Source organism: Henckelia pumila, chromosome 4, assembly GCF_033568475.1.
Source record: "Henckelia pumila isolate YLH828 chromosome 4, ASM3356847v2, whole genome shotgun sequence".
Lineage (NCBI taxonomy): Eukaryota > Viridiplantae > Streptophyta > Magnoliopsida > Lamiales > Gesneriaceae > Henckelia > Henckelia pumila.
The window spans coordinates 154515729-154537287 of NC_133123.1; the positions used below are offsets into that span (position 1 = coordinate 154515729).

Below are 21559 nucleotides of genomic sequence, written 5' to 3' on the forward strand. Positions count from 1 at the left end.
ATTATATATAATAGAAATATATATTTACTTTCATACTCTAACTAAAATTTGAATTTTAGTCTTATATCCATATATATTTTATATGGTCTTACATAAAATGTAAAATAAAATGGCAAAATTGTTATTTCACAATTGTAAAACTTTGCCCTTTTATTTATATTTTTTACGAAAAATATGTCGACATTGTGAAAAAACTAATTATACTGTAATTTCAAGACATTACTACATGATATTAATTTATTATCTTGCACACAAATTGTGTGTGCATGTCGAGGTAGTTTTCAACCCATTATTTTAACCGCAACCCTCTTATTAAATCCATCATTTTTTATGGTAGAGGTAAAATTTTTTGCTCAATTTAATTTAATTTTTTAGTTTTAGCTAGGAATCTAATAAATATTCTAAACGAAAATTCGACATTGTGATAAATAACTAATTATATTGAAATTAATGACATTATTACATGATATTACTTTTATCTTGCACTTTGTGTGCACATCACCTAGTAACTATTAAAATAAGAATGATTAATTTAGAAAATTCAACACTAATTTTTTTTTAAAAAAATAGGTGTAGAAATATTTTATATCTATAATTTTCTTCTGGTGTTTTCCTTAAAATGACTTTAAAAATATTATGAAAATCAATTAAAATGCTGCAATATTTAATGAGTCAAAAATAAATATACAAATTAAATTATTTATAAAATATATATATGATAGAAATATTTTATATCTATAATTTTCGTCTCATGTTTTCTTTAAAATGAATTTAGAAATATGATGAAAATCAATTAAAATTTTATGTTTGGTGTGCTATAAGTTTTGACAAAAGGAATAACGATAAATTAAATTAAGCGAATTCACAAAGTCTGGGGCAAAAAAAAATTATTAAAAAAGAGACTGCGTCATATAACTAGAAACCTGCTGCTGCTTGAACAATCATACAGTAGAAATGTTAACACATGTTTCGTTTATAAATAAAGATTCATATCATTTATGTTCTATTATTTCTCATCTTGTTTTGCCTAAATTCAATTCTTGTCTTTTTCAGCTGAATTCAACATAGAGTTGACCGATTTATTTCTTTTAACATATAATATAATTATTAATATGAAATATCGATTTCATTGTTTTGCCACGTGCAACGCACGTGCTATGCCTAGTATAATAATATGTATCAGTGTGTATATAGTTAATTGTATTAAAAATATTAAGATTTTGATGAATTTTTTAGACGGTTTCATGGAATTATATCGGTATGAAAGATCGATTCGACTCAAATTACCCTACTCAATTGTATTTTTCATCGCAAATGAAGACCTATTTATAGATCCACATTTGAGATTAGTCCAAAAATTAATACATCATCATCTACAACATCACACACTAATTTTCCACATTTTACAACTCAATATTCAATATTCAACATAATAATAATAATAATAATATATTTTTCAACATAAACCACTTTTTTCTTCCTTTTATGTTCCAACTAATATATCATTTTTATATTTAATTATATCTCAAAATATTTTCAATCCAGTAAACAAAACTATTGACAAGATTGTTATTTCACAATTTGAAAATTTTCCCCATAGAAATTTTTTTTCCTTTCATTCACAATTAAAATAAAAATTGATGGTATACAAAAATATAATAATGAAATTAATAAGTTATTTAAATTTAAATTTTTATTATTTCATCTGTGTTTTAACTATTTTCAATAATTTTTTTGTAATGAATTGTTAAAGTATAAAAATAAATTTATCAAAAAATAAAATCCTAAAGAAATAACCAAATAAAATTCTACTTCTATTTAATTCAAAATAAAATTATATAGCACTATTAAAATAATTTTTTATCATTTATTTAAAAGTTCTCATAAGTATATGAAATAATATTTTTTATTTTTTAAAAGGTTTAAATTTTAAAATTGTGTCTCTTTGCTTTCCCTCGCTATTTTAAATCCTAAAAAAATAACCAAAATAAAATAATTTGGTAATATTAAAATGAGTTTTTATAATTTATTTAATAGTCCACATGAAATAATTTTTTATTTTTGAAAATTTCTAAACTTTAAAACTTAGATATTTTAGCTTTATGTCGCTATTTTTCTTGAAATATTATAGTAGTAATATAAATAAAATTTGAGTGCAAATACATAGGTAACAAATTTTTTTTAATTTTATAAAATATTTAAAAGATGAAATTGTTATGGTTTTTTTAGGTTCTTAAAATTCAGATGTTTGTTTTTAAATTAAATGAGTGTAGACAATGTGAAAATATTTAGTTAATATGCTATTAAAATCCACTAATTGCAATTCAATTAAAGTAATTAATGTATTCATTTATATTATATATAATAGAAATATATATTTACTTTCATACTCTAACTAAAATTTGAATTTTAGTCTTATATCCATATATATTTTATATGGTCTTACATAAAATGTAAAATAAAATGGCAAAATTGTTATTTCACAATTGTAAAACTTTGCCCTTTTATTTACATTTTTTACGAAAAATATGTCGACATTGTGAAAAAACTAGTTATACTGTAATTTCAAGACATTACTACATGATATTAATTTATTATCTTGCACACACAATGTCGAGGTAGTTTTCAACCCATTATTTTAACCGCAACCCTCTTATTAAATCCATCATTTTTTATGATAGAGGTAAAATTTTTTGCTCAATTTAATTTAATTTTTTAGTTTTAGCTAGGAATCTAATAAATATTCTAATCGAAAATTCGACATTGTGATAAATAACTAATTATATTGAAATTAATGACATTATTACATGATATTACTTTTATCTTGCACTTTGTGTGCACATCACCTAGTAACTATTAAAATAAGAATGATTAATTTAGAAAATTCAACACTAATTTTTTTAAAAAAAATAGGTGTAGAAATATTTTATATCTATAATTTTCTTCTAGTGTTTTCCTTAGAATGACTTTAAAAATATTATGAAAATCAATTAAAATGCTGCAATATTTAATGAGTCAAAAATAAATATACAAATTAAATTATTTATAAAATATATATATGATAGAAATATTTTATATCTATAATTTTCGTCTCATGTTTTCTTTAGAATAAATTTAGAAATATGATGAAAATCAATTAAAATTTTATGTTTGGTGTGCTATAAGTTTTGACAAAAGGAATAACGATAAATTAAATTAAGCGAATTCACAAAGTTTGGGGCAAAAAAAATTATTAAAAAAGAGACTGCGTCATATAACTAGAAACCCGCTGCTGCTTGAACAATCATACAGTAGAAATGTTAACACATGTGTTGAATCCGACATTTTGGTGATAACAAACAACAACTCATTGTATAGGAATGTGCTGCCAATCTTTTGTATTTCAGGAATCTACTACAACTCCTACCGCAACCGTCTAAACCCTTCAAGTTATCTACCGGAAGCTTGTCAACCGCCTTTGTCTCTCGACCGGTTGCAGTCACAAGCCTATCGACTGGTTATTCAAACCTGCAGAGGATAAATCTATCTACCGATAGAAAGTCAACTGCTTATCAAGATATCTCAAGACAAATACTTGTGACAAGACGTTCATTGCAAGATCTTTTATCAAAAGAAGAACCGGCGTATCAGAAGATCTGTTGACTCTTGCATCGAGACAACAGGTTGCACTAAAATGGCAAAAACGCAGAATGGCTACAGATAAAGCATTCGACCGTTTATACCAGTTTTGGACCCTGGAAGTTGTCTGCATTTAAAGAAGTGTACGATCTTCATGCAGAATCATCAATGCATATATGAAGCATTAAATGTGCATTCAATGCAGCATCAGAACGTTCAAAAATAAAGACGTTGTTGATTGACCTATATAAAGGGAAGATTGCTCAAGAAGTGACAAGAAGTCAAGCAACACGAAAAATCTCAATCAACTCAATCACTTGAATACTATCAGAAGTCCTCATCTGATATACTGAGGCAATACTTGAGCACACTTACAAGATCATTCACTTGCTGCTCAAATAAACCCTCGCCTACAGTTTACATATCTGATCTTCAAGGATCATCCTAGGGTTTCCAAGCCTCTCGACCGCTCTGCAGTTTGAGAAGCTCAACCGGACTGTATTCATTATTGAAGAGACTTGAAGCTACTCTGAAAGCTTCCACCAGTCTGATAAGAACTGAGAATCTTATCTGTGTAAATCTAGGAGTTTCGGATTAGGCATTGGATAAGTCCTAAGTCTGAAGTGGGTGTATTGCAAGATGTTGTAATAACCAAAGTCTTCTAGTGAATTCCTTCCTAAGTGGAAGAAGGGGAGACTTAGAAGGATTAAGCCTTCGAACTTCCATAAATCGTGCCTTAGTCTTTACTGCATATTTATCTTATATATTGCTCATAAATCGTGTTATAACTTGCCTTTGCATCACTAAAACCTCTGAACTATTTTCGCACTATTTAAGTTGTTCAAACCGTTTTAGAAGTTGAGAAAACAGATCAAGTGAACTAAACTTCACTTGATCATTTTGAAAAGAAAGAAAATAAGTTTCAGAGTGTATTCACCCCCCTCTATCCTCTGAACCGATCCCAACAAGTGGTATCAGAGCGGGTTCCTTTCTCAACTGCTGATCTAAAGTTTTAAAATCATGACTTCTTTCAACAAAATTCCTATGTTTTCTAAAGAAGATTATGATGACTGGAAAATTCGCATGCAGGCACATCTTGCAGCACAGGACGATGACATGATATATGTCATAACAGACGGTCCTATCAAAATCATGAAGGTCAACCCAGCTCTAACCGATGGTGCAGGACAAATGATTGAGAAACCAAGAGCTGAGTGGACTACTGAGGACAAAAAGAAGGCCAATCTTGACAATGTGGCCCGGGACATCCTATACAAAACACTGGACAAGAACATGTTCAGCAAAATCAAGTCATGCTCCACAGCAAAGGAGATTTGGGAGAAGCTCACTTAGCTGTGTGAAGGAAATGACCAGACCAAGGAAAACAAGCTCACCATGGCCATTCAAAAATATGACAATGCCAAAATGAAGCCAGGGGAAACCATGGCTGAATTTGATTAACGGTTCAGTAGTATCATTTGTGATCTTATTGCTTTAGGAAAAATTTATACTAACCGTGAAATTGCTGTGAAGGTTATGAGAGCTTTTCCCAAAGAATGGGAGATCAAGACAGTGGCCATGAGGGAGTCAAAAGACTAAAGCAAGGTTGAACTGCATGATCTCTTTGCAAATCTCAAAGCCTACGAGTTCGAGCTCAACATGAGGACAGAAGATGAACCATCTACCTCTCAACCAACCAAGGCCTTAACCTCAACGGTGATGCGTCCACCGGTCGAGGAAGCTCCAAAGAGATCAGCTGAGCAAATCAGCAACGAAGCCATGACACTCTTTGTCAAGAAATTTGGTAGATTTATGCGTAAAAACAATTCTAAATTTAAAAATTATCATAAATCGGACCATACAGACGATGGTCCTACTTGTTTTAACTGTGGCAAGCCAGGCCACTTCATTGCAGATTGCACCAAGCCTAAGAGCAATGATCAGAAGCAATTCTTCGAAAGAAGAAGGGGCAAGGAGGACAAGAGGACGTTTAGAAAAGGAAGAGACCAAAGGGTTCTAGTAGCAGACGAAAGCAAAAGCAAGTGGGCTGAGTCTGACTCTGACAACCCCAATACCGGAAGCTCTTCAGATGACAGCGATGATGAAAAGGTGGAATGTCTTATGGCTGACATCGAAGAAGAAGCTGAGGAGGTATTTGACTTTGGTTCACCTGAATTTACTCACAGTGATCTAGTTACTGCTTTACACGAAATGGCTAATGAATACAAAGCATTATCCAAGGAATTCGAGGAGGTAAAGGCAGAAAGAGCTGACCTAAAAGATAAGTCAAGCGAATCAAGCTGCATGCAGCGAAAAGAGCTTGATGGTCTTAAGGTCAAGCTAAGTCTGCTGGCTACTGAGAATGACACCTTGAAAAGAGTGTTCCAAGCAACCTTGACTGAGAACAAAAAACTACTTGAAACAATTAAGGCTTGGAATAAATCTTCTGTAACCATTGACAAGATTCAAGAAATCCAAAGACCGGCACATGACAAAACCGGTCTAGGGTTTGGAACAAATGAACAGTCTATGGAATCTTGTATTCAGTCAAGCCTGGACAAAGGCAATCTTAACAAAATAAGATTTGTCAGGTCCAGCACGATATATGAACATGATGAGTGCAGCTTTGACAAAAATCAGAAAGTATCTAACGAACGAAGCTCTAAGCATAGAGGGCTGGGATATGTGGATCCCCAGATCTCTAATCAAAGAGGAACTTGGATTAAACCAAAACCTAATGAAAGAAGAAAGGGAAACCAATCTAATTTCAAAAGACCATGGAATGAGTCTAACTACTCTAAGAGAAGATGGTCAAAGGAGAAGCCTTACCAGTACTTTAATTGCAGGCCAGTTCAAAAGAGGTACAGGCTAACTGATAAAGATCAAAAAGGGAAGCAGCACACAGCAACCTCACAAGCACACACATTTACTGCTTATCGACCGCACAGATTTCTGGACACACACACGTGCAAACCTGTAAGGGTGTTCCAGGTGTGGGTCCCGAAAGGGCTAATCCGACCTGGACCCTACTAGATATGGGTACCAAAAGTTCTTCACTTTTTGCAGGTACTAAAAGTCCAAACGGGCGAGAAGACCACTTCTATGAAGGACACTAACTGGTACTTAGATAGTGGTTGCTCACGGCACATGACAGGGAATCCAGAACTTCTAACAGAAGTTGTGCTGTGCAAAGGACCAAAGATCAGCTTTGGAGACAACTCCAAAGGTAAAACCGTGGGTAAGGTTAAGATTATCCATGGTAACATCATTATTAAAGATGTGTTGCTTGTTGACAAACTGTGCTATAATTTGATAAGTATTAGTCAACTATGTGACAATGATCATTCGGTCGAGTTTCACAAACACACTTGCATCATCAAAAATGACAAAGGTGAGACTCTTATGACCGGTGTAAGAGACCTAAACACCTACAAGGTAAACTGGTCTTGCTCACATATTTCTTCACCTACTTGTCTTACTGCTCATCATGATAAACATTGGTTGTGGCATAAGCGGTTAAATCATCTAAATTTTAAGTCCATTTCTAACTTGAGGAAGCATGATTTGGTTTCTGGTCTGCCTGAAGGAGATTTTATAAAAGACAAAGTTTGTCCTGCTTGTAAACTAGGAAAGCAGGTGAGAGCAACCTTTAAAAATAAAGGGTGTATGTCTTCTTCCAAATGCTTAGATTTACTTCACATGGACCTATTTGGTCCTATACCAGTAAGAAGCATAGGGGGAATGAGATATGCTCTTGTTGTTATAGATGACTTTTCTCGATTTACTTGGGTCATATTTCTCTCTTCAAAAGATCAAACTGCACCTCACCTGATTAAGCTTTTTAAACGCTTGCAAAATGAACAATCTACTGTGATAGATAGAATCAGGAGTGATAGAGGGACTGAATTTTTAAACACCACTCTTATGACTTATCTAGATGATCAAGGAATCAAGCATGAGTTGTCAGCTGCTAGATCCCCACAGCAAAATGGGGTGGCTGAAAGAAGGAACCGTACTTTAAAAGAAGCATCCAGAACTATGATTGCTGATTCAAATGTTTCTCAAAGGCTTTGGGCAGAAGCAGTTAACACAGCTTGCTATACTCAAAACAGATCTATGATTAATAAACGATTTAACAAAACTCCATATGAGATCTGGAATGGCACAAAACCTGATATTTCATACTTCAAAATTTTTGGGTGCAAATGCTTTATCCACAACAATGGCAAAAATCATTTGACAGCCTTCGATGCCAAAGCAGACGAAGGAACTTTTATTGGTTACTCAGCCGTTAGCAGAGCTTATCGAGTGTTCAATCAAAGATCACTAACGGTCGAGGAAACCATTCATGTTGTTTTTGATGAATCTACTCTTTGTACAGAACAAACTCAAGGGAGCATAAATGATCTGAGTCATAGACTGGAAAACACAAATCTACAGGAAGAGAGTGACAGTGATCCATATCCTCCAAAGAAGGATGATCCAGTTCCCTCTACCGTGTGTGATCAAACAAGGCCAGAAGAGGATCCACCGGTTGATAACGATCCTCCTGCCAATGATGATCCAGTAAACGAGGACGTTCATCAACCAATTGATGACAACCCTTTAGGGAATTATTTTAGGTGGAACAAAGATCATCCACCTGGGTTGGTCATAGGTGACCCTTCTGCTCCTCGAAAAACACGTGGTCAAATGATTAATGAATTCTTGCATGCATCTTTCATATCTCAGGTAGAGCCCAAGAAGATAGATGAAGCTCTATCAGATGCCAGGCTGGATTGAAGCTATGCAAGAAGAGTTGAATCAATTCACCTGCAACAATGTTTGGCATCTAGTTCCTCGACCGGAAAATCAAAATGTGATTGGAACTAGATGGGTGTTTCGTAACAAGCTCGATGAACATGGCACTGTTGTGCGTAACAAAGCTCGGCTTGTTGCACAAGGATTCAGACAAGAAGAAGGCATAGACTTTGAGGAATCCTTCGCGCCAGTTGCAAGACTAGAAGCAATCCGCATCTTTCTTGCCTATGCAGCTTTCAAGGACTTTAAAGTTTATCAAATGGATGTCAAGTCTGCATTCCTCAATGGTCTACTTCAAGAAGAGGTGTACGTTGAACAACCACCAGGTTTTGTCAATCCTACTCATCCTCAATATATCTATAAACTTGACAAAGCCCTCTATGGATTAAAACAAGCACCGCATGCATGGTATGATACATTACTAAAATTTTTACTGGAACATGATTTCCAAATTGGAACGGTCGATAAGACCTTGTTTAAATTTGTAAAAGGTTATCATGTGTTACTAGTACAAATTTATGTTGATGACATTATATTTGGGTCAACTAACCCCAAGTTGTGCTCAAAGTTCTCTAAGATGATGCAGGAGAAATTTGAAATGAGCATGGGCGAGCTAAATTTCTTTCTTGGATTGCAAGTGAAGCAACTTGAAACTGGAATATTTATCAATCAATCCAAGTATGCCAAGGAATTGGTAAAGAAGTTTGGAATGGAACAGTGCTCAACTGTATCTACCCCCAATAGTACATCAATCAAGCTTGATAAAGATGAAGGGGGAATCCCGGTCGAGGTAACAATGTATCGAGGCCTTATTGGCTCATTGCTTTATTTGACTGCCAGTCGACCGGATATCATGTATTCAGTTTGTTTATGTGCTAGATTTCAAGCAGCACCTAAGCAATCTCATTTCATTGCCGCCAAACGAATAATTAAATATATTAAAGGAACTACTAATGTGGGTCTTTGGTATCCCAAAGATTCAAATCTTAATCTTATTGGCTATTCAGATGCAGATTATGCAGGTTGTAGAATTGATCGCAAAAGTACAAGTGGCACATGTCAATTCCTTGGAGATAGACTAATTTCGTGGTCAAGTAAGAAGCAGACATCAATTGATACCTCGACCGCCGAAGCAGAATACCTTGCTGCTGGCAGCTGTTGTGCTCAAATACTCTGGATTCAACAGCAGCTTAATGATTATGGAATCCGTTCGAGTGAAGCTCCAATCTACTATGACAATACAAGTGTCATAGCCATCACTCACAATCCAGTGATGCACTCTAGGACAAAGCACATTGATGTCAGGCATCACTTTATCCGAGATCATGTCTTAAAGAAGGAAATCAGGCTGGAATACATCTCTACCGATCAGCAAGCAGCAGGCATATTCACCAAGCCTTTACCGGACGCTAAGTTTTCATATTTTCGAAATATTCTTGGCTTAGTAGATCTAAGTTAGTATGCATGCTTTTAAGGGGAATGATTGCTAGTATGACTTTAATAGCTTAGCTGTTACATTGCCATAAATGTTGGCATATCATCCGCCTTTAGCTAGTCTCTGACAGGCTCCGTACTAACAGCTTTGTGCTTTGAACCAAATGACATTAATTGGGCGCGGTGATTACACTCTTCAAAACTTTTTGAATTTCAAAAATACTTTTCATGACATCACCATATGGCCCATAGGTTCCTATATATACTTCTTTACACTCGTATATCAACCTTTCACCGTTGCTAAAGCTTTCATATTGCATTAAAAGTTCTATCGTATTACTATCAAGCTTTTGCTTACTCTCTGCTCGAGTTCTTATCTACAGCTATCATGTCGATCCAGAAGACTTGCCTTGCAATCAACTTTGATTCCGTTATTGAGGCAAACAATGCAGGAATCACTGAGGTCTTCACCATGCTTGAAGCCTCTGGACTGAAGAAGTTTTTGGGAAGCAGCGCCATCTGCGATCTGCCTGTCTTGAAGGAGTTCTTTGCAACCGCTCAAATCGAGCATGGGACTGTCAAATGCTTGATCCGGACAGAGTCCTACTCCTTCAATCAAAAGTTCTTCGCCAGCACATTTGATCTGCCCTCCAGGGGTTTGACAAAATGCGCGGATCTTCCCGATGGTAACTGCTCATACTGGTTGAAGGAATTCTCAACCACTGATGCTCCGATCAAACTGCCGGCTCAGAAGACATCTCTTAAAGCTCCATTCAGGCTATTGACCAACATCGTGGCCAAGAATCTTCTTGCCAAGGCTGGATCGTACGACAAGGTGACGATGGAGAAATTCCAATACATGGCTTGTATCGCCTCCAAAATCAACATCAACTGGTCAGACATATTGTTCACTACCTTATGTGAAATGATCAGGGGAAAAGGGCAATCCGAGGGATTTGCTCTGCAAATTTGCCATACCTTGAGCGTCCTTGGAGTAGACTTCTCCAAGACTGAGCCTCTGCATCCCACCAAATGGCTCAACAAGTCTACAATCTTCAAGTTTCTGAACAAGAAAGAGGTTGCGGTCGACACTCTGCCTTCAACCGCAAGTGTTGTTGCTGTCACTCAACCGCTTTCAACAGTCCCGGTAGCGGCCAAACCAGCCCATACCAAGAAATCTGCCAAGCGTCAACTTATCATAGAGTCTGACTCTGAAGAAGAATCACGTGAGAACATTCCACTGATTCAAGCCTTCAGCAAGTCATCTCCTTCTGTCTCCAAAGCAGCTGTGCCATCCACGCCTGCAGGCGAGAAGAAGAGGCAGCACAAGAAGTTAAAGTCCCTTTCTGGACTTGCTCCTACCGTTCCAACACCAATTCTGCCAACGGTAGAGACTACTACTACTACTACTACTACTACTGCTCCACGTCCTACCAAGGGTGTGATAATCAGGGAAGGTGCCTCATCAACTCCAAAGGTCACTCTCGCTGATCCCAAGGACAAAGGGAAAGGTGTGATGATCTACTCACCTAAGGCTCAACCAGCAGCTACTGTAGAGCTCAACTTGATCATCTCTCACGTTCTCCGCACTGTCAAGCGTCACCTACAGCGCTTTGATAGATGGCATCATTCCCGTACTCACCTGACGCTTGCTCAAATATTTCCTAAGTGGAAAGCTCTGAACGTTATTGAGCAGAAGATGCTTCTTTTTGCTGACACTGAAGACATCGTGGAGGCTCTGGGAAGAAGACAGCTCATCGAATTGAAGCTTCGAGGAAGCCTGATATCTCTGTTGATTACTGAGCGTGTCAATAACTTCAAATCCAAGAGTCCTACCGCCGCCGATGACTTTGTGATTTTGACTGGACTACAGAATAGTCTACGTCAAATCACTCAACTACTTCAGCACTTCCAAGCTCTTAACAACGTAAAGACGACAGCTTCAGCAGCTTGTATACAGGCTTATGGACTGGAAGCACAGGTGATGATGAAGACTTTTCTTACCCAAGATCAGGGTGAAGAAGACGTCTCTGCTATTACTCTTTCAGATGGGATTCTGACCGGTCTCATCACTGCTGACCTGTTTCAATCATCCGCTCTAAGATCGAGTGTGGCAGCATCTTCATCGGTCGACCCCGCCTCAACCGCAGTCCAAGCAGTAATTCAACCGGAAGCAGCTGTGACTGCTCACTCATCTCCAGCGGCGACCGCTCACACCTATCCCAGTCGTCTACAAGATTCTTTAGAAGTGATTGAACAAGAAATTCCTGTCACCTCTGTGACAGAGGCTCCTTGCAGCAGTGAAGCAGTAGTGCCCCCAACAGAGATACCAAGCACTATTGTATCACTTGCACCTCCAGAACAGCCAGTGACTGATGCTGACCCAGCACTTCAACCGTCTCCATCTACTGAAAAGTTTGTGGAAGATCTCCTAATGGATGAACCGAGTGCTGATCCTGCTACTCCACCAACCATCTTGGCTGCAGTCGAGACCCCTACATCTCCAACTGTACCACTATTGGAAGGTCCATCAGCTAGCTCACCAGCCAGATCACCAGCATTACATCATCCTGAGTCTGGCCCGGCTTCACCAAGGAATGACACACAGAGTCAAATGCTTCAGACTGATGAATCATATATTGAAGTCATGGCAGCATCTCTGGATCACACATTGATGAATAGGCTTCATGAGCTCCTGCAAACAGTTCGATCCTTTTCACAAGCCATCACAAACACATCCTCATGGGTTGACAATTCACGCACGACGATGATTCGGCATTTTGAGACCGTGTCTAGAGACCTTGCTCATCTGTCCAAAGAGATCACTGCCCATCATCACACTCAAATCAAAACGCTCTCTACCGTCTCCGAACAAGTTGTCAGATCCGAAAACCGCCTTCATAGGCAGTTGAATGATCGGATGGACACTATGCAAGCTACTCTAATTGCTCAACTAGATGCAAAAATTGATACTATGCAAGCCTGCCTTGGCACTCAACTCACTGAGATCATCCTTCGACTCAACCAAGGTGATGCCAAAAAGGGGGAAGAAGAGCAACGAAGAGCAGCAGAGGCAAGAAGACGTGAAGAAGAATCCAGAAGAAAGGAAGAAGCCGACAGAAGAAGAAGAGAAGGCGATAGGTTAGGAGGAGCCAGTTGGTTCAAAAGATGAACAACTTGTCTCTTCTTTACTTATCGCAGCTGTATCTCATTTTGTTTTTCTTCAGTAGGTGTAATAAGAATGCTTATTGTAATTAATGAAATTCATTCTCTCAATGAAGTTCATTTTAATGCTTTCATATTGTTTTCGGAGCACTTAAGTTTTGTCATCACCAAAAAGGGGGAAATTGTTGAATCCGACATTTTGGTGATAACAAACAACAACTCATTGTATAGGAATGTGCTGCCAATCTTTTGTATTTCAGGAATCTACTACAACTCCTACCGCAACCGTCTAAACCCTTCAAGTTATCTACCGGAAGCTTGTCAACCGCCGTTGTCTCTCGACCGGTTGCAGTCACAAGCCTATCGACTGGTTATTCAAACCAGCAGAGGATAAATCTATCTACCGGTAGAAAGTCAACTGCTTATCAAGATATCTCAAGACAAATACTTGTGACAAGACGTTCATTGCAAGATCTTTTATCAAAAGAAGAACCGGCGTATCAGAAGATCTGTTGACTCTTGCATCGAGACAACAGGTTGCACTAAAATGGCAAAAACGCAGAATGGCTACAGATAAAGCATTCGACCGTTTATACCAGTTTTGGACCCTGGAAGTTGTCTGCATTTAAAGAAGTGTACGATCTTCATGCAGAATCATCAATGCATTTATGAAGCATTAAATGTGCATTCAATGCAGCATCAGAACGTTCAAAAATAAAGACGTTGTTGATTGACCTATATAAAGGGAAGATTGCTCAAGAAGTGACAAGAAGTCAAGCAACACGAAAAATCTCAATCAACTCAATCACTTGAATACTATCAGAAGTCCTCATCTGATATACTGAGGCAATACTTGAGCACACTTACAAGATCATTCACTTGCTGCTCAAATAAACCCTCGCCTACAGTTTACATATCTGATCTTCAAGGATCATCCTAGGGTTTCCAAGCCTCTCGACCGCTCTGCAGTTTGAGAAGCTCAACCGGACTGTATTCATTATTGAAGAGACTTGAAGCTACTCTGAAAGCTTCCACCAGTCTGATAAGAACTGAGAATCTTATCTGTGTAAATCTAGGAGTTTCGGATTAGGCATTGGATAAGTCCTAAGTCTGAAGTGGGTGTATTGCAAGACGTTGTAATAACCAAAGTCTTCTAGTGAATTCCTTCCTAAGTGGAAGAAGGGGAGACGTAGAAGGATTAAGCCTTCGAACTTCCATAAATCGTGCCTTAGTCTTTACTGCATATTTATCTTATATATTGCTCATACATCGTGTTATAAGTTGCCTTTGCATCACTAAAACCTCTGAACTATTTCCGCACTATTTAAGTTGTTCAAACCGTTTTAGAAGTTGAGAAAACAGATCAAGTGAACTAAACTTCACTTGATCATTTTGAAAAGAAAGAAAATAAGTTTCAGAGTGTATTCACCCCCCCTCTACCCTCTGAACCGATCCCAACAACATGTTTCGTTTATAAATAAAGATTCATATCATTTATGTTCTATTATTTCTCATCTTTTTTTGCCTAAATTCAATTCTTGTCTTTTTCAGCTGAATTCAACATAGAGTTGACCGATTTATTTCTTTTAACATATAATATAATTATTAATATGAAATATCGGTTTCATTGCTTTGCCACGTGCAACGCACGTGCTATGCCTAGTATAATAATATGTATCAGTGTGTATATAGTTAATTGTATTAAAAATATTAAGATTTTGATGAATTTTTTAGACGGTTTCATGGAATTATATCGGTATGAAAGATCGATTCGACTCATATCTGTAATGAAAAAGTAATTCTATTGGCATAAAAAAAAAATTTTATGGGTCGAGTCAAATAAGATATTTGTATCACAAAATAGACCCGTGACGTTGTCTCATTGGATTTTTTGTGTAAAGATTTTGCAATGTAAAGATAAGTTGTGATCAATGAATTATGAGGGTTATGAGATCTTGTGATATTTCTCTTGAATCCTATATACACGGATTGAGATATCTAAAGGGAAAAGTAATAATTTTGTCTTGAAAATTAATATTTTTCCTTGAGTTGGTTAGCGTAGGAGATTCATTAAACCACTCGAATCCATCTATATTTAAAGAGAAAAATAGTATTTTTTACATAAAAAATTTAATACTTTTTTTTTATGATAGAAGATAGGTCTCATGAAATCAGATTACACGAATGCTCTACGGGTTTTTTTTTATTTTTAATGTAAAAAAAAGTTTTAATTTCAAAAGTAACGTGAAATGGATACAATAATAAAAATAATGTAAAACGCCATTGAAAATGGCGGATGCTCGATTATTTAATCGAGCGTCCGCCACACACTGTGGCGGACGGTGCCATGTAGGCGCGTCCTCCACACCATGTGGCGGACGCTGCCTACATGACATTATTTATATATTTATATATATATATATATATTTTATATATAGTATATCGTGTATATATAAACGTATATATATATATATATATATTTGTATATAATATATTTATATGCACGATATATATATTTGTATGGTTATATATATATATATACGATATATATATATATCTATAAATATATTTATATTTTTATACATTTTATATTTATATAGAATATTAAAAAAAACAAGATATATATATATATATTTATTTAAAGAGCAAAATGTATTTTGGTACACGAACTATTGGTAAAATGTCATATTGGTACACGAAATATTGAAAATGGCTTAATTGGTACATGGTCCAAATAAAAGGTCAATTTTATTCATAATATGAATTAATATTATATTGATTAATTTTAAAATATCATATTTAGTCCTACATGCATATTATTTATTGACTTTATGGTTTTATTAATATATAATTTATATCAATTTTTTTAAATGGATAATTATTTACATTGATAGAAAAAATATCACTTCGTTATATATTATTTATATTTTAAATATATAAATAATTTATTAATGAGTATTTTTTTCATTAATAAATTATTTAAATTTTAAAATATAAATAATTTATTAATGAGTATTCTTAGTCTTACATGCATATGATTTATTTATTGAGTTTGTGGTTTATTAATATATATATATATATATATATTACTTTTTAATAAATAGGATATTTTAAAATTAATCAATATAATATTAATTCATATTAAGGGTAAAGTTGACCTTTTATTTGGACCATGTACCAATTAAGCCATTTTCAATAGTTTGTATACCAATATGAAATTTTACCAATATTTCGTGTACCAAAATATATTTTTTTCTTTAAATAAATAAATAAATATATATATATATATATATATCTTGTTTTTTTAATCTTCTATATAAATATAAGATATATAAATATATTTATAGATATATATCGTATATATATATACACGATATACAAATATATATCGTATATATAAATATATTATATACAAATATATATATATATATATACGTTTATATATACACGATATACTATATAAATATAAATATATAAATAATGCCATGTAGGCAGCGTCCGCCACACGATGTGGAGGACGCTGCCCACATGGCACCGTCCACCACTATGTGTGGCGGATGCTTGATTAAAAAAATCGAGCGTCCGCCATTTACATTGGCATTTTACATTATTTTTGTTATTACCCCAATTTCACATTATTTTTGAAATTAAAACTTTTGTTTACATTAAAAATAAAAAAAACCCATGCTCTACAGGAGAGCTTTTGTGTAGATTTTAATTCTGATAAAAATAATTTTCTGATTATAACCTCCATTATTGGATCGCATCGGTTTACCAGTTCTCTAGTAGGCAATAGCCATAGATGTCACGATAGATTGTTTATCAAAAAAGCTAAAAACATCACTTAAAATTAAAAGAGATTCAACTAATTCATACATGGGGCAAATGAAAACAAAAAAAAACCCAGAGTTGTAAGATCTTTGAATTGCAAGTGATATATGCTTCAATCTCTACTTCCAAATGCTTCGACATTTTGTCGATCTTGGCACGAGTGGATAGAACTAGTTAACCAGAAGACACAAGCCAAGAAACCAACCGTGCCGGCGAGCACAAATAACGCGAATGAACCAACAAGAGCATACCTGAAATAGACAACTGCGGGTACTGGTTCTGTGAACTTGAACTGTGTGTAGTAGTACACAGCATAAAGGAAGAAGTAGAGTGCAGATGAACCCGAGGCGAAGAATGATCTCCACCACCACAAGTTGTCTCCTCTGCAGATGTGGAAGTAGCAATGCAATATACTGCTTGAGCCGCAGGTGACGATAAAAAGGAAGAATGTAAGTAAGAGGAATGCTAAGTCGCAATAGAAGTTATGTAACCAGATTGATGTGATGACGAAGAATAGCTCTGCAGATGCAACAAAGAATGGGATTGCGCCTCCTATTAGTATAGATAATATAGTTAAGACTGGGTTCAAGAACCATGATTGCTCGGATATTTCCCTCTGAATTCCGTTGATTTTTACTGGACCCTTGATGGCGGGTATCTTGAACCCAACATAGCTACCTACAAGAACAAGTGGAACAGAGACGCCGAGCCACTTGAGGACTAATGCAAACATTGCCCCAAATGTTATGGCTCTGGATGATTCCTCTCCCCAACTTAGAGCAGTCGTCAAGATGAAGAAAATGACAAACAATATTCCAGGGAACATGAAAGATGTTTTGAGAACGATCCTTCTCCATTCCTTTGCATTCAACATTGTATGGAGACTAGCTGAGGTGTAGCCTGCAAACAGGCCCATGAATGCCCAGAGAGATAGCAAAGTTGTCATCATCTCCCATGGGTTCGAAGGAGAAAGGAATCCAAGTGCAGCAAAGATCATCGTAAATAGAATCATCCCAAAAATCTGAACACCGGTGCCAGCATAAACACACAGCAAATCTGAGTTTGCAGGAGGCCTGAAAATGTCCTCAGGAACTAATATCCATCCAATTTCTTCTTCTTCTTCTTCTTCTTCTTCTTCTTCTTCTTCCACCAATTGGACGTCGTCAGTAATATTCGCCAACATTAACAAGTGAAGAGTACCAGCAAAAATCGAAATGATGAATGATAAACAATGAATCTCAACATCTTCAAGCATATAAAGATAAGCATCGGCTCTAGAAGCCCATTTGATCCCACTCTCCTGAAACTCTACGTCGTAGGTGAAAATAATTTCCTTGTCATCTTCAACTTCTAGTTGGGAATCATTGCCAGTTAGAGTGCAGTTTTTCAACCTCAGCTTCTCATTCTCACACTCATATCCATGCTTTACACTGAATGGTTTGGCTTCAAATCCTACAATTCTAGCCACATGATCAGTACTTTCTTCATCCTTGTGATACTTTACAGTAAATGCCAAGTGGTTGTTGATAAAATACTTTGGCTCCAGTTTTCCACCATACTGCACTTTCACCCCAACCGGGAAACCACTAGGATACACAGAGGAATCCGTATAAGATGATCTGTTGTATGGCACAACTAGAGTGAGATTATCCAATATCATGTTCACCCGGTATTCGCGATCAATCCTCTGTTTCAACTCCTTCACATCTTTGGCATCAAGGATGGTGCGACAAACAACTTGGCACATTTGTGGTTCTCCCATCTTGAACTCATAGGGAGAGATCGCAAGGCGAGCACTGCTAAGAAATTTCCCCAGGTCGTCCTTCCTGTCCTCTACAATTTTCTTTGGTATGCAGTAAGGGAGAGAATAATAGGATTCTGAAATCTGAGTTTTCGGTGAGGTCAATCTTTGCACTTCCACCAACAAAGGATCACCATTGGCGAAATCTTTGGGATCGACGGTGCCCGGAAGATATGAGACGTGAAAACTGAGCATGATGCAACCATATGCGAAGACATGCAAGTACATCCAAAATGCGTTGGGTATTTTCTCGATGAAATCCTTTATCCATTCCATTAAAATGTCAAGAAGATGATCAAAGATTAAAGTAGAGAAAATCTGTGTGTGTGTGTGTGTGTGTATACTATAGAAATAGAAGGATATTGTGGAATAGGAGAGAAGAGGAAACTGGAATATAAGCAAGAATCCTAACGGAGAGAAAAACTGGGAGATGCATATCTTTTTTTGATACATTCTAAACTCATGAAACTTTCCTAGAGTTCGTTCACTTATTAATTGAAGCTTTTTTTTTCTTTTTTTTTTTCTAGGTAAAATGTATTAAAAACAAATTCAATATTATTAAGAGGATGAGAAAGTTTATAAGCTATTTTGATATTTTATTTTTACATATTATTTCTATATATTTTATTAAATTCTCTGCACGTCCTATGCCAATTTTTTGTACATAATTTTTCAAAAAATTTTCTAAATTAAAATTAAAAATAGTTTTATTTTTTAATTTATGTTTAACATTTATAATAAATGTAAAACTATTTTTTATGTATATTACTATTTAAATTATTTTCATAGTATTTTATTATTTTGGTAATTTCGACAATAAAAAGATAACAAATACATCAACATCTTTAAGATGTTTAAAATAAGTTTCAAAGACTTTAACAACTTATTTTTAAAATAAACTTATAAAATCTTAAAACAACTTATAAGCTATTATAAAATATTTTTAATAAACTTAACAAAACAACTCTCACCTACAAAGTGAGCAAAATTCTTAACCCCAATTGCTGAATACTTGAATATTGCTTCTTATTCAAATAAGCAAATCCACAAGAAGTGATACTCTCAAATAATACAACTCTGCTTAGTTAACTACACCGACCATTATCAAAAAAGAGTCTAAAATTATAAATACATTTCGGGAAGAAGGAAAAAAGATTAAAAGAAAACTAGTTCGTGTCCATAATGAGTCCACAATTTGTGATCACCACTTTGGAGTAAGGTCTGTTGAAGCCTCTTTCCGCTACCACAGCCCTTTTGTCTCCTATTAGCTTGGCCACCCTTTTCAAGTAGAGAAGATGATATAGTTATTTCAAGTAGACTCGAATTCGAAACAAGATACTTATAGGCGAATAAAAATCGTGATATTGGATCAGCTCGACGAAAGATCGTGGCATGATTTATAAGACAGAAAGGATATGCTCATATGCATATAGAAAGCTAGATTTTTTTGGATTTGAGTTATCTAGCTAGTGTATATGACCTAAAGGCTCATACAAAATTCAGAGGCATGAATTCTAGCCAAACTCGTGCGTTACTGATGTAACCACTAATCCATTGTCAACATAGTTGAAACTTGAGTTCAAACCATAACATATTGCATATACATACCCATATATATTAATCTTTAATCTTGTGAGATGGATAACTATTTAACCTCTGTTCATAAATAAAAAAAAAAAAAAAATTCTGTTACAATTAGGAGCTAGGCAAGAAAGAGTACCTAAAGTAAGGAGAAGTTGTATTCTCTTTAACAGTCTCAACTCTGCCAATCCTCTCCACAACATCCATTCCTTCAATCACTCTCCCCACCACCAAAGCCGAGGCATCCAACTCCGGCGAGTCCTCCGTCGTGATCACGAACTCCGTCCCGTTCGGGTCCGTTCCGACTTCTTCTTGGCCGATTTCAAGCTTCCCTTCTCTGGCAACAAGCTTAAGCTTCGGAGGTGGTTTCAATGGATCCCTCACAATAATGCTCACACTCTTGGCCACATTCTTGGTCCCTACACAAGACACATCCTGCTTCTCCAATTCGTCCACTAAACGGTCGAGTATCGACAGTTTCCTCCCCGTTTTCCGGGCAATCTCCGCATCCCCGCCGTAATATCGAAGCCCACCATTTTGCACGTAATTAGGCATTATCTTCACGAACTCTTTTCTGCGGTAACTTACCCCACCTGCTCCGGAGACAAGATCACTGAACCTGGAGGAACCAGATGGGACATCCTCGCCGTACAGCCCAATCACGATTCGGCCGACAGGCTCTCCGTCTATGGACACATCAAGAAATGCTTTCTTTCCCGTTTCTGGGTTTCTATCCACGCATGGAACAATGGGTTTATCTGGTGTAATCACCATTGTTTCTGCTCGCAGTGGTTGCGGCGCCGTAAGAGGGCCCATCATGAACAGCAGCAGCGACGAAAAGGTGAGGTCCCGGCGGAGGATTGGATTTGGGGGAGCTTGCGTTGCGGGAAACTGAAGTGGCTTCGGGGGAATTAGCTGGTGGATTTGACATAGTAGCCGAGATGAAGAATGCATTCGTGGGTCTGTATCAATTTTTTCTGGGCGATTAACAGAAGAGAAAAAGGTTGAAACTTGAAAACGTTGCAGAGTTTTGGATTGGATAAGGAGGGGGAAGAAGAAGAAGAAAGCTGCAGCATGTATGCATTTCGTGGCGCAAGTTTTATCTGGAACTTTGTAGTGAAGACAGAAAAAATTAAAAATAATATAATAGATCATAAAATATTAAATTATATTTGTTAAGCGACTGATTTTGAATTTTTAGTCTATATTTTTACATGTTCTTTTAGAAAAATAACATATGGGTAAAAAATAAAGTTAATATTTTATTTATTTTGGAAAAATGGAAGTGTAACATTAAAAAAAAAAGCTATTTTAGGAAATTTAACATTT

General features: G+C 35.9%; 2 protein-coding genes across 2 annotated transcripts; both read right to left on the reverse strand.

Moving 5' to 3' along the window:
- Positions 1–16960: 16960 nt before the first annotated feature.
- LOC140867429 (transmembrane 9 superfamily member 9-like) lies at positions 16961–18982 on the reverse strand. The gene has a single exon (XM_073272501.1). The coding sequence runs from the start codon at positions 18923–18925 to the stop codon at positions 16961–16963; it is 1965 nt and encodes a 654-aa protein (XP_073128602.1). The 5' UTR covers positions 18926–18982.
- Positions 18983–19658: 676 nt separating this feature from the next.
- LOC140865091 (peptidyl-prolyl cis-trans isomerase CYP26-2, chloroplastic) lies at positions 19659–21338 on the reverse strand. The gene is made up of 2 exons (XM_073269598.1): positions 20370–21338; positions 19659–19927 (listed from the first exon to the last, which is right to left on the reverse strand). The coding sequence occupies exons 1-2, from the start codon at positions 21182–21184 to the stop codon at positions 19816–19818; spliced, it is 927 nt and encodes a 308-aa protein (XP_073125699.1). The 5' UTR covers positions 21185–21338; the 3' UTR covers positions 19659–19815.
- Between the last annotated feature and the right edge of the window lie 221 nt (positions 21339–21559).